At 25.9% G+C, this 24,256-nt stretch overlaps 1 protein-coding gene across 1 annotated transcript in view; it reads right to left on the bottom strand.

The window, feature by feature from the left end:
• LOC129988003 (isoleucine--tRNA ligase, cytoplasmic-like) overlaps positions 1-24,256 on the bottom strand; it is a 53,670-nt gene that overhangs the window by 14,963 nt on the left and 14,451 nt on the right. The window contains exons 6-21 of the mRNA XM_056096070.1: positions 23,092-23,176; positions 21,435-21,563; positions 20,124-20,211; positions 18,541-18,601; positions 18,366-18,461; positions 17,439-17,561; positions 10,184-10,374; positions 9,132-9,258; positions 7,214-7,287; positions 6,161-6,355; positions 5,373-5,459; positions 4,331-4,414; positions 3,788-3,932; positions 2,522-2,648; positions 1,181-1,272; positions 372-449 (exon numbers count right to left, since the gene is read on the bottom strand). Of these exons, the coding sequence (XP_055952045.1) occupies positions 372-449; positions 1,181-1,272; positions 2,522-2,648; positions 3,788-3,932; positions 4,331-4,414; positions 5,373-5,459; positions 6,161-6,355; positions 7,214-7,287; positions 9,132-9,258; positions 10,184-10,374; positions 17,439-17,561; positions 18,366-18,461; positions 18,541-18,601; positions 20,124-20,211; positions 21,435-21,563; positions 23,092-23,176 (1,782 nt within the window). The remainder of the gene's footprint in view (positions 1-371; positions 450-1,180; positions 1,273-2,521; positions 2,649-3,787; positions 3,933-4,330; positions 4,415-5,372; positions 5,460-6,160; positions 6,356-7,213; positions 7,288-9,131; positions 9,259-10,183; positions 10,375-17,438; positions 17,562-18,365; positions 18,462-18,540; positions 18,602-20,123; positions 20,212-21,434; positions 21,564-23,091; positions 23,177-24,256) is intronic.

The raw sequence follows: 24,256 nt of genomic DNA, 5'->3' as shown, positions 1-24,256 counted from the left end.
CAAACTTCCATATGCTTTTTGTAATGAACAGCGACTACAATGTATGACTTCCCTTGATAGTGACTTTTGTAATCGTACAGAAATAAGAATCTGCTCCCCCATCCTTTTTTTTAAAAACCCATTCTAAAAATTATTTTTCATTGATGTGAACAAGGATTCAAAACGTAAGTACTTCTGTTTTTTTTTTTTTTTTTTTTTTTGTAGTTCTTTATAATTTTTTACTACATATCTGCTAACTTCGTAGTTTTCATTTAATTTTTGTAGCATCTATGGAAATTTCATAGTTGTTGGAAGGTATGAGACAACATAATTTGTAATTCAACATAATTTTAAATACGTTTAATCACTTAATATAATTTTTAAAATGTTACCATCATTCTGATCATTGTGTAAAGAACAGAAAATAGAGTTTCCAAAGCTGTTTTGCAATCCTCTTGACCACCATCACCCTGTAATAAAATGAGTTATTAGCAGAAAGATTAAGAATGGAATCACTCATTTCAAAGATTCAAAATGTTTTAAAAGTCAACATCTACACTTCAGCATAAAATTTTTCACACAAAGATGTCTTCATTTCTGGAATTTGCAGTGCAAAATATATAATAATAATAGCAATAATATATAATAAATAAAATTTACAAAATGGTAAGGCACATAACAGTAAACTACAGATTATTATATATACCACAAATATCAAGGAATTTGATGTTGCTTTAATTATCAATTCTTCAGTAAATCAGTGTCTTTTGCAGCTTATCATTAATAAAAAAAGATTTCAAATAAGACTGACAGTTAAAGTTAAACAAATTATATTTCTCAGTAACTGATTAATCAATAAGTTGATTGCCCATCCCATTTTCAAGTTTCTTAGTTCATGATTTCAATTATGTGTTGATAAGTCCATAAATAAATTACTGAATAGGTTGGGACACAATTTTATATATAAAAATGGAAGAAAACAATAAAAAAGAATGCAAATTTTTTGAAAAGCCCTTAAAATCCTAAAGAAGATATATATATATATATATATATATTTGCTCAACTTTTCATAATTAAAAAATAAATCCAATATCAGTTTGAATTTTTGAAATTCATAATAAGTTTTTTAGATGGATTTTATTAATAGACAATATACTAAAGTTTTTTTTTTTTTTTTTTTTTTGCTAATTAAAATGTTTACCTTCAATCTTCTCCTGTTCATGCGCACATACCAGTTGGTAAGATGATCTACAAACTTCACTAACCTAGGCACAACAGTATACAAACGATAAGCTGCAAAGAAATAAAATAAAAAATTGCTTAACAAGAAATTTGATTAATTTGACTTCTAAAACAATCCAAAAGAACAAAATAAAAGCATGAAAATCATTCAACTGAAAAAAAAAATTATAATGTAATTACTAAAAAATTCTTTTCAATAAAAAGTAAATTGAAATTTAAAAGATGAAAAAGTTATATTAGGAATTAGATTAAATTAATCCATATTATAAATTTCAGCAAGATTGCTTAAGAGTTGTATATGATAACAGAACATAATACAAATTTGCTTACATTTAAATCCCTGTTTGAAATATATATATTTTTTTTAGTAAACTGATAGAATGGCATTGCAAATCATATGTTGCAAGTCAGGAAATAGAAAACAGCTGTGCTTCTATTTATTTCTATATTCCTCAAAAACATAATTTAGTAAATTTTGAAAATACAAAACACACTCCTCCTAGCATTTCCTCTTTTTTTTTTTTAGCAGAACATTTTTTTCAAGATTTTGATAACAGATATAAAAAAATGATAATATTTAAGGGGAGGGGGAGTTAAAAGTAAGTAAAAATATTAAAATCCATTTACAAAATATTTGCAATAGAAAAATTCTGGTAGCAAAAGCAAATGCCTATTTAGAACTAAATGAAGAATTAGAAATTCCTATTTATTAAAATTCGAATGATGATGCAAGATTTTAAAAAATGCTACAAGAAATAATTATTGGTAAATTAAAAAACTAAAATAACTTAAAGATACAAGAGAAACTGGGTTATCCAAGTTCATTGAGATCATGAGCACATCAAAAAATCAAAAACTTGAATAATAAATAAAAAACATTAAATTACAAAACATTAACTCAATCATACGAGCATTTTTTATATGTTTACATAGCCATTTACCCCCACCCATAAAATTGCATGGAATTTATTCATATAACCATCAAAATGGAAATGTCTTTATTTACCCTCTCCCATCCCTAATTAACTCCTTAAGCAGCTAATCATTTCCCGTAAAAACATTTCACAAATTTTGTATTATGAAAATCAATATGCATTTTCACAACATTTTCTGAAAAAAGATGTAATTTTACTAAACAATTAAAAAAAGAAAGATTTGATTTTGTGGCTTATTAACAAAGAACCAGATAATCATTTTACTGCATTGCAAATATTCAGCACTAAAAACTACAAATACAAAAATGGTTAAAAGATGATTTCTTGAAATTAAAGCAATAAGGTATAAAATTACTCTCGCCAACCTTTCATTTCCTTGGAAACAAACGCTACCAAGCTCTGGGTAAAAGACAAAATCCAACAATCCATTAGATTCTCAGTATTCACATTGTCATGCATTTCTTCAGAGTATATGAATTTAGCATTCCAATTCTGAAAATAAATAAATAAAATAAAATAAAAAAAAATAATTAGTTAAAATCAAAATTAAAATTGCAGAAAACAAAAATTTTCATTGCATTTTTGACATTTCTCTTCATTTCTTCAGAAATTCAATGTGTGTAAGAGTCAATGTTAGTGAAGTTGCATAAACACACAGTACAAAACCAACCATACTAAAGTTAAAAAACAGCCTCCCACAATAATTTTCAGCAAATGCTTTTTTTATAATTTAGAAGCTGATAGGCTAACACAGATTAAAAAAATAACTTTGGCTCTTGCACATAACAAAATCCTATTTCAGCAGCAACCCATTTTGATAAAGAAGTTATGCATAAACGTTGAATTAAATACAAATAATTGATGAGTATTTAACAGACTGACATAGCTTAAAAAAATATCATAGGGAGGCAAGATGTATTAATCAAAACTCATTTATTTCTATATAAAATTATAAAACTAATGGTCTGCAAAAATGGAAAAATATATAAGAAAGTGCACATAAATAGGAATGCTCTCTTATAAAGTCGAATTAAAAAGCAGTAAAAAAAATAATTTTTTATGGGGCACACAACTAAAACATGATAAACAATGAAATACATATTTATCAAAATGATATAAATGAAATGGAAAATAAAGATATGATTTTGCTCATACCCCTCCCCCTTTTTTTTAATAAAGGAAAGGAAAAGTTATATACATTTTTAATTTTCTAAAGAATTCTAACTTTCAAAACAATTAGTTGAACACGACAAACTTATTCTCAGTAAGTACAAATGCCAATTCAAGTTATAATAATCAGACTTTTGTGAAAAAAATTAAAACAAGATATTTATTAAATAGGTTTCAGTCTATAATGGGTACATATTTAAAAAAAAAATCAAAATTATTTTAAAATACTAAAAATGGTTATACATTTCAAAATATAGATAAAGATTCAAATTGATGAAGCATTCCAAAATCAGAAACTATACAAACAACTTATCTGTTTCTAATAAAGCTCAGAATAATATAATAGAAATCAAAAAATTAACTTCAAAACTGATAGAACAATGTTCAATACATACTGCTAACCATCTAAATAACAAGATTCACAGAAATTAAATTTTAAAATATTAATCACAAACACTTACCTGTTCATACATATGAATGTTTTGAACTAAGAATCGATAAGAATTATACCATGGAAGAAATACATCTTTTAATATATCACGCACACCTTCTTCTTTAAAGCATAGAACTTCAGCTCTCACAACAGGAGAATTAATCAGATACAGCCTGCAAAAAAATGTTTTTAAACACAATTATTTGGATTTGGACTTTTTTATTCTTACAATTTGTCAAGCTATTGGCAGTTTACTTTTATAAGCTGATAAATTAAAGTAAAACACCAATATGGTTATAAATATATTTAAAAACAGGTATAATGATAAATCCTCTCCAACAAATAATAAACAAAATTTTAATTCAACTATTCAATTTGCAAATAAAAGTTTTAAAATAACAAAATTTCAAGAATGCTGTTACATAATTAAAATAAAACCAATCACTAAACAGATGTTATAATTTTATATATGCAAAAGCAAAATAAATAAAATCTCACATTTGAAAATAAAATAGTATTAGGAGTTCATATAAAAATCTAAAGCACATTGTCAAAAGATTTATTATTTTACCTTAGAGCATCTGCTCCATATTTATTAACGACTTCCAATGGATCAGGATAATTTTTCTTACGCTTACTCATTTTTTGTCGGTCACTAAAAGGAAAGTCGCAAAAAAAGTTACTATGATTTTCTGAAAACATCAAAATGAAAAATATGTTGCAAAACTTAAAAATAATTTACATAAACAAAACATAATACATGCAATCTCTAAGAAACACTGAAGAATTTTCCAATCATCATATTGCTCTAACAATAAATAGCAAAGCAGTAAGTTGTATTAAATTAAAATGACATTTTATTAAAATAAGTTTATTTTTATTAAAAGTAAATTAATAAATTTAGAACAATTTTAAAAAAAACAATGGAAATTTATTTTCAGCACATAATTTTTAAAAAAAAATTAAGTTCAAAAAAGAAAATACTTTATGACATAGTGAGTAAAATTTTAAATATAAAATATTTTGAACACATATAAAGACTGCACAAATGTAAAGTTTCTATCTATGTATGTAGTGATAACAAAATGACAAACAACGCACACCGCACACACACAATACCGAACAGTTCATAAAAACTCAAGGATGAATAAATTCTGCTTTAAAATTATCAGTCAAATATTGAACCAATAATTTCAAAGACACTATTGTAAAATAGCATTTAAATAAGTGAAATATGAAAAATTAATATAAATATTAGGCATATACTTTGCAGCTACTTAATTGAATTTTCGTATATAAGATTGTGAAATAGTAATATAATTAAAATTATTTCACCAAAAACCTGCTCTTAGAAGGGGGGGGGGAGATAGAAAAATAGTTCAAGAATTAGTAGTTAATATTTTGAAAAAATTTTATTTCAAATATATTCAAAATAATGTTCTTAATGCGAGTTCATTTCAATTTTAAAGGGGCAAATGTTTTTAGTGAAGATGACCAGAGGAAGAAGAGAAAAAGAAACAGCATAGTTTATTTGATTTTTGTTATTTAGATAATGGCATGCAACAACAACAACAAAAAAAATGATAGAAATACTTTTAAATTAATTTACATACCTTGCTAATACTAATCCATTCACAATAACATTTTTAAAAGGAGCTTTTCCATATAATGCAGTGGAAATCACTAACAGAGTGTAGAACCTAAATAAAATAATCTATTAACATTAAAATAACAAACATTCCAATAAATGTTTAATCAAATTTGAATCATAATACTAAGTAATCAAATATAACAAAAAAAGGCAGATCTGCTTGCCCTTGACATAAATTTCATCCCTAGGTAGAGTAGAGTATCTTGAAGATTAATTCAATGTTTAGATAAATGCTAAATATATCATTATTGCATTGTCTCTTAATCATGAAGATGATATAATGTCTCCCCCTCCCCCCCCAAGCAATAATTACCTGAAATTTAAAAAAAAAATCATTTTAAAGCAATTCCATACAAGACCTTTAAAAATGGATTTTTTTTTTTTTTGCAACTAAAATGCAGAGAAAACAGCACATAAACTTTTTTTTTTTTTATCAAATTTTAAACAGAATTAAATGAAAAAAAATTTTGCTATAATAAGAGAAAAACTTCTCATCATCATCCAAGAATTTCTTTTTTAGTTACTCAAATAATACAAATCAAAATTATTTTCAGTCACAATTTTTAAATTTTTCCCCCCAAATTCTAAAAATTTCATAATAATTAGTCTTTTCTACATAATATTTGGTTTATTATAAATAGCTTAGTTCCAAAGTTTTACATTGATACAAGGAACAATATAAATTATTTAAGTCAGCTGTCTTATTGGAACAGCTATCTCCTTAATACTCGAAAATTCTTCATTACTTACCACCCACGAGTTTGATCTACTCCTTCTGCAATGAAGTCAGCTGGAAAACCTTCACTGAATTCTTTGACATTTTCAAAAGGATAATGAACCTGTGCATAAGGCATGCTTCCACTTTCAAACCAACAATCAAATACCTCACGGACTCGATGCAAAGGGCCCTTGCCTCGAGATGAAGGAATGGTCAATCCATCCACACTGAAATAAGATTTTAATGTTAAGTAATACATAAACCAAACACAGTTTAGTTAATCATCTGAAAATGGAGCAACGTTATTTAAAATATGTGCAGTAAACAATGTTAATTATTATTTATCAAATAACTTTTTTAGTATTTTTCATTTCTGGCCACATTTCAAACTTAAAATTCTTGCAATCTCTTTTTAATAACAAATTTTTCACAGTACCAATTGTATAATATAAGAAAACAAAAGTATAAACTATTATTGAACAAAAAGAAGTTTAGATAACATTTATATTAGGCAAATTTTAATGATACTTTTCAAACTAATTTGATTTTTTTAACATTGAAGAACCTAGTCAAGATACTTATTATGAACCTTTTTTACAACCTTAAGAGCCATGTGCACTGTTTTTGCAGTTGAAGACCACAGTTTAAAGAAATCCTGAATTACAACTTTAAAAAAATTTAATACGGCTCTTATTAAATATACGGAGTGTAATATTCAGAGCTGTATAACAAATGACATCAGAAGAATTCTTATGCAACGGGATTCTCTAAACTGTGTAATGATAGTTTAATATAAATTAATGCTACACTTTTCATTCAAGAATAAATTCAGATAAAGACAGTTTTTTAACTTTACAAAATTAAATTCTTTAATAAGTATTCTCAATTTATCAAATTATTGTGTACAATGCACATGCTTTTTTATTCTTCCCTTATAGGAGGTTTTAAAACCTTATCTACTGACATGAATTAATGATTGGTCACAAAGTGCATTTACAGTAAACTGTGAACAGTTTCAAATTGATAAACAAGGGAAAAAAATGTGCAACATCATAGAAATTTAAAATAATTAAAACTTCACTTACGATTCCCGGTGAATATCTGTGATTTTCTGATTAGTCAATTTTTCCAGTTCTTCAATAGAGCCAACACAAACCACCTGAAAATTTTTTATCAAAAATTTGCTATGGGCAAAGCATAATTTATACTCTAGAAATGAATATAATAAGCCATAATTATGCTTACAACAAAAATTTGTCTGAAAATATATATTGATAACAAATAATTTTTGAGTTCAGATTTATTATTTTTAATTGCTTTAAAAATAAATAAAATATTTACAAAACTATAATGATATACTTTCATTTTTTTTACAAACAAAAAACAGTCAATTTTTGGATAAAAGTATATCTTTTTAATATTTATGTTCTTAAATAATCAAGTTAATTATTTGATTCGAATCATTGCTTAAACATTGGGTATAAGATTTCAAAGTACAATATGTCAGAAATATTTTAATATCATACTATATATTAAAAAAACATTTATCATTAATACTTGAAAAGCATTATCATTATAAATAACAATAAGATAATCCTCATAAAGCGTCATTTTGGTTAAAAAATTCTAAAAATTATTTCTCCAGTTTATTCAAATCTGATAGATACAAAAATGAACGAAAAATAAAATTACAGACATAACTTTCTTGATATACAAAGTATGAAGCTGGCTAATACACTTGATATAGTTGCAACAAGTGGAGAAAAAAAACCCCCTTTGATCTAATTTACATAATTTATCACAAACAAAAGCACTTCACATTTTTGTTCTAATTTTAACCTATGTACTTCTAGTACCCTTAGCACTTACAGTAAACTGATTATATCAGCTACATAAATAGATATTTTATAGTCTAAAAATTGTCAATTCTTAATAAATGCTTTGAATATAAAATAAATAAATATCTGATAAAAGAGGAATGAGCCAAAGTTTCTCGAGTTATTAAATAACAGTATCATTTTCTTCTATCACACTCATATCAAACTGTGCACACTCAGTTATTGTTTTCATCACAAATAAAAATCTATATGATAACATTTATTTTGTTAATTTAATAAATGACACGAAAATTGTATTTTTTATTATGGACAAAAAGAGAAAAATCAATAAATATTAACCAAACACATATTTTGCTATTTATTTTTACTTTAGTTCTTATATGTATCAGACAGCTTTAAAAATAGTTTAACTTTCATATTCTGATGTTTCATTTTCAGATTTTTATAAGATATGTGCATGTTATACACACTGCCTAGCTTCATCATTGGCAATTTTAAGAGAATACAATATTTATTAAATACAACAGATTGTTATATAATTCAGTTTTAATGGCAAATAATATTTTAATGCATAAATGAATACCAGAAATTAAATATAAACTTTTATCTTTCTGTTTATGAAATAGCAATTCAAAGCTTTAGCTTAATCACAATAAGTTCTAATTCAAGAATATGTATCAGAATACTAATTACTTATACAATAATATACTTTGTTTAGAAAGAAATTTTAAAGCAAAAAATAAATAAATAAATAAAAATAAAAAAAATAAAAATAAAATACTAAATATACTGCACCTAATAATGATATAAAATTTGTATATTATATATTTAAGATACAAAATTTAAATACATTTTTAATCTTAAAATTGATACATTTAAAAATTAGAAATAATTTTCTTGAATTTTTTTTAATTGGCTTGATTACTCTTTTCCCCAATTTTATTATGTTCTATTTCAAAGAAGTTAATTTTGCATTTTAATTTTACATTTTCTTTAAATAAAATTCAAGTAAAAAATTCTTTACACTACTAAGTATATGACAACATATCACAAACTTGGATTTATCCACTTTTGAATTTCATTTTTCAAAACTTAAAATTTTATTAGCTACATATAGAATAAACAATCGAAATATTATAACACAAAAACATTTTTCATATCTTACTTCTTCTCCGTCATCACTAATCCAAAGAGGAATGGGTGTGCCCCAGTATCTGTTCCGTGATACAGCCCAATCTCTTGCTTCACTCAACCAGTTGCCAAATCTTTTTTCTTTTACAAAATCAGGAACCCTGAAATCATTAAGTTCTCCATTTTATTATTCACCAAATCAATAGTTTTACACTATATGGTGAACTAATGCATAAAACAAGTTTAAAGGAAAGTTAAAAATTAAAAATACTTGCTACATATTTTTTTAACTCATAAATGATTAAATTTTATAAATAAAATCTATCTTTCACTCTCGCAGAGATTCAAAGCTTTCTTTGGATGAGAATCTGAGGTGGTTAATATTGTTACAAACTAGTAATGTTGCTTTCCTACACAGTAAATCTCCTTGTAGTGAAGATAGTTTTACAGATAGCTCTTAATAGATATCAGATTAATAACTCTCAGCTTGAGAAACAAAATTATAGAATTTAGAAGCTACAAAAAAATCTTGGAGTCAGTTCCATTAGGATTGAAGCTGCATCATTTATTCTAGCAGCTTTTGTACCCTATTTTATAAACTATACAAAACTGCGAAACAAAGTGGATAGTCAATTGTGCTGTGTTAGAGTAATCTGTTGGGAGAAGAAACAAATTGAAAGAGGTGAGCAGTTGAACAAAATTTTTCTCCTATAATTTCTCTCTTATCACTTTGTGCTGTTACAATTGTTTTATTAACGAGTTGCTGTAAATGCTGTTTAATATACATTTTAACTGTGCTTTGTTATTTCTATATTTATGTAGAATGAAGATACCTCGTTCATTTCTGTCCTTCCACTGAACAATATAGTGACATATTAAATGAGAAAGGCTGATTAATACTCAGAGGCATAAATTTTAAGAGACATCATAAGAAACATTTTTTAGAAAAGAAAAATTTTTGTATTTAAGGTAATTATGTTAACAAATGTGATGCATATTAAAAATTTTTTCTCCATGACCATCTTTTTATTAACCATTAGTTTAACTACTACATTTCATCTGCAGAACACAAATGGGTTTATTTACCAGTAAGTTTCCTGGTTAGAAGCAACCAGCTGATCCCTCATGTGTTCCACTCGAATGAACCAGGAAGGCACAGCACGATAGATAAGTGGTGTTTCAGAACGCCAACAAAATGGGTAACTGTGTTTGGTAGTGCTTTGATGGACTAGACGCCCTATAGATTTAAGATGTTTGATAATATTTTTATCAGCATCCTAAAATACAGAAAGGGTATTATTCAGAAAGTCAAGTACTAAATGATATTTTTCTTATGAGACTGAAAATTTATTACATTAAAAAAAATGTGAATCAAAATTATTTTACATATGATTTACTTTTTAAAAAAAGGATTTGCAAATGCAAAATGCATCTATATATGCTAATGAATTAATAACAAATTTTAATTAACTAAACAAATCAATACTGGGTTGCTTTACTATGAAATTAAATAATTTATTATACAGTCTCGTATTTTTCATTTTTGATATACGACTACTGGCAAAAAAATAAATGAAAACAATAAAAAATTAATGTTATGATCAATTTAATGACTAACAATAGATTTTTATCAGATGTGTTCTTAAGCACATGGGAAAAATAAATTATAAAAGTTTCACAATACCATTATTATAATATTTTTTATTACAATTTCTTAATACAGAAATATTTTTATAAAGCATGATAAAATTAAGTAGCGTTTGAACAAGATGGATAAAAATTCAAAGAAAAGAAATGTTAAAATGTTATTTATTTTTGTAAGTATTACCTAACAATAAACAAAGAATAAGTTCAAAAATTATAAACACATGGTAATAAGCTTGCTTACATAAATTTATCAAACATTGTATACAATTCCCTTTTGGCAACTAGCTAGTTTGCTTGAATTATTAGTTAGCTAAGATTTTGACTGAATCTTTAGTAAGTAACTTACAAGGAGAGGACAGGAAAATTAAGTTTGGAATGGGATTTTGTATGATGGTAATATATATACCTTCAGGTTATTCATTCATTAAAATTTTAAAGCATAATAACTAGTAAATTCCAAGAAAACAAACTACTAAAATCATAAAATATTTTTAAAAAATGATAATTTAGATGTGGTTTTAAATATATATATATATAGAATTATTTAAATTGAATTAATAACAATATATATTCAATTAAAAATATTACTAATTTTAATAGTGCTTAATTTAATACATAACTAATCATGATAATGTTTATTTTAATGAATCACTAATATTCAATTTAATATGTTATTAAATTATTATGCAAAATTATGCTCAAATCATGGTATTTGAATTATAATTAAATTTTTAAATGTTACAATATTTATAAATGTAATTTTAAAGATGATTAATAATTTAGATAGTTAATATATGCATAATATCAAAAGTTTAAAATTTTATGACTTTTACCATAGTAAAGTTTTTGTTCTAACTCAACAAAACCAAATTTATATCAAAAATTAAAGAGAAAAGCTAATAATTTATTAAACATATTGGCAAACCTTCTCTATTAAAATTGGAAAGAAATAGTAAACCGCCATTAATAGGCAGGCGGTCCAAAATTTTTAAGAACATGATATGTGATGCTTGGTACACTGCCCAGCTTTCAGACAAAAGAAAAATATTTTTGAATATAAATGAAACTTGTTTTCTAACAGATTTATTTAATGATGCTCTTGTGAACAATCATTAGTTATCAATTGTGTAAGATATTTAAATGTGTGTTGTTTTCCAATGATTCTACAATAAATACCATTTTGGATCTCTTATATCATTAAAATTTAATGAATGTAGAAAAAATTTCTTGAAATACTGATTAAAATTTTTTTTTTTTATGCCAGTAATTATAATTAATATTTATCATCACTTAAGTTATATTTGTAGTAATTTTCCTGCTTAAAAATTAAATCATAATTAAAACATTATGGAGTATGAAAATTATTTTTAATAAAAGAGAATAACATATTAACAGGGGTGTTTGTGGGACCCCAAAAAATCCCCTGAAACTTTTACGGTCTTACTACCGACATTTTGGAGTTTCGAGAAGGGGGGGGGGGGAATGAAAAATTACAATTATGAAGTATTGAATGACCTAATTATAAAAGTTCAATGAATTACTTTTTTTTGCAAAATTAATAACCATAAATTTTTAAACATATAAACTACTACATTTTATGTAAATATTTTAAATTACCTGAATTAATTCTTTAAAAAAAAATTATCTAATTTCTGCTGCTTTTTTTTATTTTCTGATGTTTGTGGGCTTGTCTTTCTTTTGTGGTGAACTTCATAATTGCAGGAAGGTTGACTTTTATTTTCCTCATTTACAGTTGAAGAAATTTCCTCGAGAACTGCACATGCAGAGGTAGAAGCAGTTTGCTTTTCTGCTAATGTAGAAGGTTTTTCAGAGACTTTTATAGGTGACTCATCTGAAATACATGTTTTTAAGTCCTCTTGATATGTTTTCCAATTTCTGTTCATATTGAGTAAGAGATCTTAGTGAATTGGATCAGTCATTAGATTTTTTGAGCCATATTTTTCACATGAGGTTTCTTTAGAAGCCATTAAATCATATTTAATAGTCTGCACTGCATCTAGGGAATCAATCTTAAGAGAGGTTCTATAGTCAGTGACAAGTGTATCCATTAAGTTGAATGCACTTTCCACTAATGGGCCATGGAAGCAGCTAAGGCAGGCTTTGACCAATTTAGCCAATGTAGGATACTTATAATCATTTGTGAAATCATTTTTTAAATTAAAAACTTTAGACCAATATTTATCAATTGTACACTTGACTTGATTTCCACTTTCATCAGATGTGTAGAGCATTTCTTTGGTGATATCAATATCATTCTGGTATAACCTTATTTCAGCTTCTACTTTTGACTTTTCATTATCACTAAAAATATGGGACATAAAAGGTGATAATTTTTCAAAAGCTAATATTGTACTGGTTTTACCTCTTAGCTCTGGATCTAATGCTGTAAAACTAATTAGATATGAATTTTTAAGGGGTAATTTCTGTTTCATATGCTGTGCTGTATTAGTATAAGCTTTCATCAGAGAAATTTGGAATTCTTTTGCTATTGGATGATTTTTTGATAATTTCTTCAGGAGAGTGGAAGCTTCTGCACCAGTAAATATTACTTTGCTAGGTAGATGGAATTCTGGATTTGTGACATCAACCTTTAATAAATCATCATAAGATGTGAACTCTATATTTTCTGGCTTCATAAAAAAAGAGAAAAATTTTGCCATCAATTTATAAATACTGGAATGTATTAAATGAAGCATTGGTTTTTTTGTTTCAAATAATTTAATATATGTGTTGAACTCTGGTAATACTGCTGAATATACTGCCATATGCAATAAAGTTTTGTTTTGCATAACAAATAACCATTTAGTATTCTTTTTATCCGAGCTAAAGCATCCTTTGTGAGTTGTTGGAAATGCAAGCAAGAATACACCCCTTCAACAATTTTTTTTTTGAGCTGCAGAAATATTTCTTTTATTGTATACAGTCTCAACATAAGAAAAATAATCCCCTTTATCAGTTTTATCCAAGTAGTGAAAATAAAATGCAATAAGAGCATCCCACAGATCTTTGATTCTTTCTAAAACACATAAAATGTACACCCACCTATGGTCTGGTCTCTTCAAGGGCTTAAGTTTTTTAATGGCAAGGGATTCACAGATTTTGAAAAAATTCTCTTTTACTGCAGCTTTTCATATCAAAATAGATGTCATCAAACAAATCTTCTAAGTATCTATCAAAACAAGAAGCAAATTTTTTTGCACAGTTATTAGCTGTGTGACATGTGTCACCATCAATATCTAATAAGTGGGGTGCTTTGTTTGATCGTAGTCCGGTTTCAATACCCTTTTTTTTTCCACACATGGTGTTACATGAGTCCATTAATACACTAATTAAGTTTGTCCATGGAATATTATTATCTTCAACAGTATTAACAACTGCTTTAAAAACAGCTTCTGAATTGCAAGATTCCATCTTAAGAGATGCAAAATGATGAACTACAACTTCATTTTGATTGTTGTCATAAAACTGCACCAATATTGCCAGTATACTTTCTTGAGCATTGCTAGTACTTTCATCCAAATTTAGAGAAAATGGAGTCTCCTTTAAAGTTTTAATGATATTTTCCTTAATAGTTTTTGCGAGCCCATATTTCATCTTATAACATGCAGCAGTCCTGGACATTTCCAACGAGTTTAGTGCCGTCTGATCGCGCCTCGACTGTTTGCAGAGTTCAATTAAATTGGGAGCTACATTGACAGAAAGAGAATTCTCGGCGATAAACGAAGTTATTAATACCTCTTGGCATGCTTTTCTTGTCACTATATCCGATGGCCGAGCATCAGTCTCCAGTAAGTCATCAGTATTTTTTGAATTAGCATAATTACTTAAAGTCATTGAATGTCTAATGCACTTTGAATATTTTATGTGCGTCACAGTTTTAGAATGATTTGTGAAAGCCTTGAATCCTTCCCTACCATACTTCAGCAGTGAGTTACAAAAAACACAATATGCTTGTCCAGCAACATTTATTTTCTTGCACCATGTGCCGATGGTATCCCCATTACCATCTCTCCGTTCAATCCAATTCCACCTAAATGCATTCCGGACACCTTCTTCTAATTATATAATATCACTATTTATATCGAGAAATTTCATAGTGAAATTCTCTTGCGTACATAAATAAAAAAATATTTCAATAAACGAAACGAAAAATTTACACGTGCATCAATAAATGAAACGAAAATTTTACACAGCGGAGAAAAAAAAGTTGCGAAGCGATCAATGACAAATAGCTAATACGGCGAAAAATCCCCCTTCTCTACTTATTGGCGCCACGCCAGGAGAGATAAGACCTTTGAACCCACTTGCCGAAAAGAATCCAGAAGAGAATGTCCGAGAACCAGGGGAATGAGTCATAACTCGCAATAAGGAAAGAACAAAAAAGAAGTTTTTTCCCCCTTTTCACGCATTATCACTGCCTTTGGAGAAAGAAAGGAAAAGTTTTCACCACACACACTGACCTTGCGTTTTCTGCTTTCAAAGCAAACAAAATTACCCAGATCAAAATAAATAATTCATTATTATTCCTTTTGAACGACGATCCCCGGAATTTCCGGGTATCGAAGTTCAAAATCCCCGGAACACCCCTGTATTAACCGAAACTATCTATAAATTATTAATTTAATTTAAATATTTTTATAATTAAAAAAATGCATCTATATTTATAATTTATTGCTTTTAAGATTTAAATTATAATTTGCATATTAAAAGAGAAAACAATTTTTGCTTAAAAAAGTGAATAACATCGATAATTGAAACTATCGATAAACTGATATTTTAATTTAAATGATTTTGAATAGTTAAAAATACATTTAAATTACTAATCATTTTTCATTTACAAATTAAATTATAATTCAAGAGTTAAGATAATAATTGGAAGAATTAGGAATTCTGTATAAAGAAATGAAAGACATATTGATTAAAACTATTTGTAAATTGTTAATTTGAAATATTTTTGAAAGGAAATGAATTCAGTATTGAACCCTGGTCTCAAGGATGAAAAAACAAAAACTCTATATTAAGTGTACTGGACAGTCACTTAACGTCCTGTACAGTCATATTAACTGTACAGGACGGTCAATAACAGTTATAAATTGCTAATATTTAAGCTGTGCTCAAAGTTTAAGGGTTATTTTCTGGGAATTCACTTTAAAATTTTAATGAATGAATATCTTACCGTCATAAAAAATTCCATGTCAAACTCAATTTTCCAACCTGTGCCTTCTCCTTGTTAGTTTTAGCAGCTTCATCAACAAAATATTTATAAATTTTAAATTTCAATAATGTAATTTGCACTAATTTAGCAGGTCTATACAATTATATTGTTATATTCTATTGTGTTATATGCCTTTCTAATTTTCTATTAATTTCATTAAAATTTTTATGTTTAATTTTGAAAGGGAAATGATTATATTTCAACCAGTTTCCCTGATTCAAACAGAAAAAAGTCAGCATATTTTAATAAAAAAACAAGAATTCAAGCTAAAAGAACACATACTAAAGATGTCAGAGTTAAAAACTTGCTTATCTTTGAAGTTAAATCTTAGCTGATTGCCACAGCATTTAAAATTTTTATTAAGAGCATGTGTTTATCAGATTTCAACATAAAAAATGAAAATCTTCATAGTTTGATTGCCAACAATAGAAGAAGAGGGGGGCAGGGAGGAACCAAAAATGAATGATTAGTAGAAACAATGAAAACTATTTGGGCTTTATTTACAACAATAAGAATATTGCTATATAAAAAAAAAAAACCTTCACATAAAAATTTTAAAGCAACTAAACTGATATTGTAGAAAAGATAATTTTTTAAACTATAAAAAAGTTAAAGAAAATCCTTTTTGTACAAAAATATTCTAAGAAATTATCGAGAAAAAAAAGATTAATTTTTAATTAATAAATTTTTTTTTAAATCACTCTGAGGTGCGCATTTTCATTCTATATATAATAAAAATTTTAAATTATAAAAATATAATATAATTATAAAAACATAATAAAAATTTTATTTTTAGTAGAGAGATAATTACTTAATCAAATTTATACTTTAAAAATAAGAATCTTCAATATTTTTTAAAAAATATCAACCTTATTCCTTTGACCACCAGTATTAAAGCTGTCAGGATTATCCTTCACATTTTAAGAAATCATGAAAAATTATGAATTTCAGGCAAAATCTTCAATAAAAAATGAGTTGTGCAAATAATTGAGAGTCGAAAAAGTATATTTCAGAAAGGGAATGAATTTATATCATTGGTGCAAAATGTGGAAAATCATCCTTATATAAAACAATATTATGTGATTAATTATACCATTCAGATTTTAGTACACTGATAGCAGTGTTTTAAAATAATGGAAAAACGTTTACCAGAGTACCCATGATGGTTATCATTTAACCTATGATAACTCAAAAATATATATATATAAATATTTAATCAAACAACATTTTACAATAATAGTTTTCTACTGCTTTACTCAGTATATATATATTATATATATATATATATATATATATATATATATATATATATATAAATGTTAACTAAAATGCTTAAATTAAATGTATCCTATATGAACTAGTTAATGGGCAACACATTTAAGAGCACCTAATGAAAATTATGTCTACTTGTTAATATGTAATCTAATTTTTTATAGCAAAAAAAAAAAAAGATTTTACCTTTACATACTGTCCTTTGAAATCAATGACAGGATCTACAAATTGTCCACTTAAATCAAGAGGGCATACTATCTCTTGATCCTTGGTGATAACACCATTGGCTAAGCATACACGGTAATCATCCTAAAAGAAAGGGGGGGGGGAGAGGGAGTTGAGAATCATAATTTTTGTTGAAAATAAATATGGGAAGAATAATAGTAATGGTTATTCACAAGAAAAATTAAAACCTAAAACTTATTATTTTCATTTTCAAAATATGCATCCATGCATGTATATTCACATTTATCAATAGTTTAACATTAATTAATGCAGTTCTAGAATGCGTCACTAACCTATTAATATTATTAATGTGTTGTTAACTGATTTTATACTAACTTTTATTCATTATAAAAATACAATTGAATTTTTTGATCTAATATCAAAATATTTAATTACACATGCAAAATAAAAATAAATAAATATTTTTCAAAAAAATCCTAAAAAGTACTAAGCAATTAGTGTTTATATAATTTTCTTAGCTGTGGAAAAGAAAATTTTCAAAACATTCACAATAATTTTGAAAGGTAGTTAATAATTAGGCTTAACCATTCAGTGTTAATCCTTTTGATCACGAGACTTCCAGTTCTGAGGAAAACGTTTTGAAATGTATCAATTCACTTTTTGTGATCCAATCTTTAAAATCCTAGGTATCTTTGAATCTTATAATATATTAAAAGCACAGGAGTTACAAATCTTTCATACTCATGGGAAAATTTTTAAACAATTTTTTTTTTTTAAATTACAAGTAGAAGTGCACATGAAGTTTAGAAAATGTCCCTCATGTTTAAATGAAATGCAAAACTGGCTGGTTTTATTGAAATTAAATCAAAGCTTCAGAAATACAAAATCTCATCTAATACATATAAATTAAATACAATCAATATTTACCTCCCCAAAGTAAGGTGCTTGATGAACAGCCCCAGTACCACTTTCTCTGGTAACATACATATCACACAATACTCGGAATGCACCGCGACTTTTGTACTATAGATAAAGAAGTATATGAATTCAAATTATCATTTAATAAAAATAGAAAATGACAAAAGATAAATTTTTTTTATACCTGTTTAAAATATGGAAAGAGGGGTTCATAACCACAGCCCTCCAAAGTTTTACCCTTGAACCTATAAATAAAAATCATTTTCCAGTAAATATGAAGCAATTCTATATTAAAATATTGTTTCATTTTTGGCTATTTACAGAACTGTCTTTGCTGAATGAAAATTTTTAATAAGTGACAGTTGTTATGTAAGTGTATTATGAAAATTCATATTCAATCAGAAATGGCCTAAAAAATTCAAAAACATTATAATGTAAAATTTTTTTAAATTATATTAAAATGTAAATCTGAATTAAATTAATTGTATTTATTTGAGATATTTAGTATAATATTTTATTACATAATTTAATTTGTTCCAGATATCACCATATAAAAGATATGAATTATTGAATAAATTTATATTATGGCAAGCTTAAACATAGATAAAATTACATTTCATAATTATCAACATTCATTACATTTTACACAACTTGCATCAAAATATATCAAGGAAATCCAAAATATTAGGATTTCCTTGAATGATTATCTTTAGTGGAGCTATATTGATTGATAAATGACATAATTTGTCAATCAATAAACATATCCCCATTAAGAGTTCAGAGAAAAAATGATGTAAACTTAGGAAAGAGGAATGTAAATAATAGGAAACTACTTATATTATTTATTACTTGGACTTAATTTGGAAGGATCAATAAAAAATATTGCAAATGAAGGAAGAACTTTAAAAATCAGAATGCAAAACCATTGTAAATCTATATATCTAAAATGAAAGTATGAAGTCAAATCTTCAAAAGTTATTTTTTTAATATGATTGCTTTATTGTACAACAATTCATTTTAAATCCCTCCTACATAGAGATAAATGTTTTTTAAGAGGTATGAAACAGTATGAAAACAAAGAATTCCCAGAACATAATTCAATTTGTTCAGTCATCAAAAGGTTCAGATTTATAGGTTCAGTTTTTTAGAAAAATTCAAAAAAAGGTCTGACAGAGTAAAGTGTTCCTTGTCAAAAAAGTTCTGAAGAAGTATAACTTATTATAAATATAAATGCAAATTCTAATCATTCAGTAGATATTTAAAATTCTATTTCTTAAAATTGCCATTAAATTAATTTGGAAATCAAAAATATTAAAATAAATTCTATATATTAATTTTCTAGCCTAAAACTAAAATTGAAATAGCATTGAACATGGCTTTCTTTCAGGTGAAGGAAATAATGAAAAAAATGTTAAGAATAAAGTAAAAAAAAGCGAGAATACCTTTTTGTGGAAATTTAGCACTCTTGGAAAAAAAACTGCAATTTAACTCCAAGTTTAAGAGTATATATAGTTTAAAAGAACATAACTATACTTTTAAAGTATGAAAACATTGTAAAATAATTTCACATGATAGACAACAAAAATTAAAAATTTTAGTTCAATAAATTCAATAATAATTTATTTCATGGAGAGAAAATCGTATTAATGTTAAAAATGAATGCAGAACAAGAAAGTGATTAAAATATACATTAAAAATGTTATATTATCTGTCTTAACTTATTATTTGTTACATTATCCGTTTTGTTTTGATTTTTAAAAATCTTACTTTTCTAAGACAGTATATTCAGACTCATTCTTGAACAAAGCCTCTAATCTGGCCTCCATCATTATATATACCTTTTCAGTTGAGTTATCTGAAACAATAACATGCTTCAATCCATTAAAAAAAAAAAAAACTATATATTTCTGCAAGTGAATGCAGAATATTTTTTAAAAAGAATGTCAGTATTTAAACATAATAGAAGCAAACATGTTAGTTTATTTATTGATTGTATATCAATGCTCGTTTTGGCTTCTTAAAGATGTGCTAGAAGGAACAATCCAAAAATTTAAAAAGAAAACAAATTAGGAATATCTACATTTCAATTGAAAAATTCTTATTTAAAAAAATGAATATTAAAATTATGTTAATCACATATTCACATCAAGTTAATAAAATTAATTAAAAATTATACATTTACAAAATAAACAAAAAAAATTATAAAGAAATAGGTATGTTCCAAATAATAATAATAAAGTCAATCAGAGCAAAGCATAAGAGTAAAAGAAGATGTCAATAGATCAACCATGTACAAAAGCAAAGAAAATTCATTCCCCTACAACAAATATATAACTCACTACAAAAAACTTTTAGAAATGATTAGAACTAATGTTTGCACAACTTCGTTATAAAGTTGACTTATGATAAATCGAGAATTGATTAAAGTGATGATGGCCATATAAGTACTGATATCTTTTTACTGGTAAAAAAAACAATAATAAAGAAAATCTTAGTCGAGTTTTATATTAAAAAGATAAAAAATTAAATAAATATTTATTTGCTTAATTAATTTTTTTTCTTGTAAGAATTTATGAAATTTTTCAATGTAGTCAGTCGGTCAATGTAGAGTTAACGATTTTAATGTGAAGTTGCATGTGCACACAAAATGAAATTTCCATTTAGATATCTCATTTTTATATTTGTAAATGATATAAATGATGATCTTATATTGTAAATGATTATCTCATATCATAAATGATTACTTTATATTATCATTTATGGTATGCATGTTATATCAATCAATATGCAGAGTAATAATCATAGGGTAAAAAAAAGATGCAAATAAGAATATTTTAGCACTGATTTTGGAATGCTTTAAAACTTTATAATCAGTATCATTGCCAGCAGCAAGTAACAGTTACTAAAAATTTCTTGAACCAAACAGCAAAGAAATAGAGTAACCATACAAGGAAAATTAGTTCAAAATTTAACAGATATTAAAAAAATATTTCATAATTATATAATATTAAGAAAAGTATAATAAGTTTTGAATGAAAACTTATACTTATTATATATTAGTTTTCAATGAAAACTTACCTCTGACTTTGACATAGTCCTCATCTGGATTGAGACAAATAGACATATTGCTTGGCAATGTCCAAGGAGTGGTGGTCCAGGCAATTAAAGAAACACTAGGATCCTTGTCTAATGGGAAACTGACAATCACTGCAAATAAACATATCTCATCAAAATAAACCTTAAAAGTATTGAGAATACAAAAGTGTGGCATCCAAGTCATGAAGCTTTTTGTAAAGAATTAGTAATCAATCAAAAGATAAAAGGTAACATTCATACTCCTGAAATTATCCAAAATGATTATATCATTAACTTGTGTTTAATATGATCCCTATCCTATAATAGCAAGCAAATAATCAGTTTTCAAAATATTACATAACAGCATATCAAACAATGATTTAAGATCAGCTACACTTATTGGAAACTAACTGAGTATATGAAATACTAATAAAATCAATTAATATTAATACTCCACATTTTCTTCGATCCAAATGAATACAATGATAGAATTAATTTAATATTTGAAAACTCAATTACTTCAGTACAAATGCTTAAGAAAATACTTCTTTGAAACACTATATAAAAACTCAATAGACATTTAAGAACTAACATGGTCAGGTTAATTAAATTACAATAGAAAAAACTTTTGATGGCACTTGTACATTTCAATGAAAATAAAATAAGATTTCAAATTCTTGATTAAAAATACAATACAGCAACATTTAAGAATATAAAATTAAGAGAATCTGTAAAATAAAATTTTCAACTTTTAAATATACTTTAAACATTCATCAAAAATACTATAATTTGAAGTGCTTTTTAAAATTATAAAATTTATGTTTTAAATAAATATAAAATACCCACTGCACAGAACCAGTTTAAAACAAATCAGAAGTAAAATAGGAGATCTCCACATCATTTTATAACATAGAGAAGACCTGCAATAACTTACCAGGATTTTCAGAAGACATGCATTAATATAACTATATCGCAACACAGTTTTCAAATTATGTTTTGTTAAACTGAAACAAGGCTAAGATTCGTCTATTTAGTGCATCATTGTGTTAATTTAAAGTATAACTGCACTAAGGAATTTATATTTATTATTATAGGACTATCACAATTTTCATGGGAATTATTACATAAACAAAAGTGTATTTAATGTAAATATATTCAGATATTTGTTAAAAAAAAGTAAATTAAGTTTCAAGCAATAATTTATATTATACTGACAGATATCAAAATAGAAATTCTTAAAATAGTAGAAAAATGCATCCAACTATCAGTCCAAGAAAACTAGCAATTTAAACATATTCACTTTCAATTATCCACTTTAAATAAGAATATCATGGTAATTTAAAATATATCTTGAATATGAGATTATGATCTATAATGTTCATCGTAGCAGAGGTATCTTAATCACAATCTTTCTGCAATTATGCACTTTAAATAAGAATATTCTCTGTCATGTTAATTTGAGAAATATCACGGATATGAGTTTATTATTTTTAATGTTATTCACAACAGAGCATTTTAATCTAAATCTAACTCTTTTTTTAATTGGATTACAATTTTTTTTAATAAAGAGAGAGTGAAAGAAAAGCAAAAGTAGCAAATGAGTTTTAAAAAAAATACCAAAGAATAATAGGTAAACATATAAATGCTGAAATAAACTCACCTGCAGGGTCCACCACCTCCTTATAATTCTGGCCTGATTCAAAATTAGATAGGGGTGTGCTACAAGCTGTTGAAAATGGCATCACCTAAATAAAAATGTAGGTACAAATTTTAATTACCCTTAGTACAGTATACAGGATGCTTTAAAAAAAAAAAAAAAAAAAAAACCTCTTGTAAAAAATGTTAAAACAAATTTTTTGTTTTCCCCCAATGGAATATAAATCAAGAAATGCTATTTTTCTGCAGTCAGAAAATGTTTTAGTCCAAATTAGGCTTTGAAATCATTGATTTCAAAATTTAATGATTCCATTTTGATAATGTAACTCTTGAAAAATTTTTAAACTCTTTCAATACTGAAAAGCTAAAAACATCCTTTCATGTAAAGTCTGGTAAATGTCCGAATGCCTAAATATTTCTGCAAGAATTCCTTCAGTATGACAGATTGAATACTCCAAGCAAATGTTTTGTTCATTAGCATTACTCACCTTTAAGGGTTCAGAGAAATGAGGGATGATGTAAAAATTATTTGAAGACATCATAAACAAAAGATGCCTGCAAAAGTACTCAGATTTTCTAATTATTAGTGGTCCCTGAACTCCAAAGGTATTAGGGATTAGAGGGCAGTGAAAAGCATCATATCAAATACTGCTATCAGCTACAAAATTAATATTTTGCTACCAAACTCAATAGCAGCAAGAAATTTGTTGGATTTTTTTTTTAAATGTACATTCAGAAAACAATGCAATGCATGTTGTATAAAGCATGGTATCATGGAGGTACTTGAGAGTAATAATTCCATTCATCAATTCTAGGAAGAGAGGGTTAGGACATTCTAAGAAGACATAATGTTGCATTTTCATTTTGCTTTTTAAAATCAAATATAACGAGGAGAGCGGAGAAAAATATGTAATAGAAAATTCAAGCCTACAGTGTCATTTGAATATCAATCCTTGTGTACCTAATATATATATATACAAGTCATTAAAAGATTTATTATAGTATAACCACTTTTTTTAAAATTTTTTCTTTCAATCTTTTTAATATATCTGATATTAAATAATTTTAAAACTATATACGTTGTTAATATTTAAATAAAATTTATCTTGGTTTTCTCTATCATCTTTCCAATTTGGCTACATATTTTCAAATCATCCTAAATAAAGTAT

The sequence above is a fragment of the Argiope bruennichi genome, chromosome 10, assembly GCF_947563725.1.
Source record: "Argiope bruennichi chromosome 10, qqArgBrue1.1, whole genome shotgun sequence".
In the NCBI taxonomy this organism is placed as follows: domain Eukaryota; kingdom Metazoa; phylum Arthropoda; class Arachnida; order Araneae; family Araneidae; genus Argiope; species Argiope bruennichi.
This window is presented reverse-complemented; position numbering and strand designations above follow the sequence as displayed.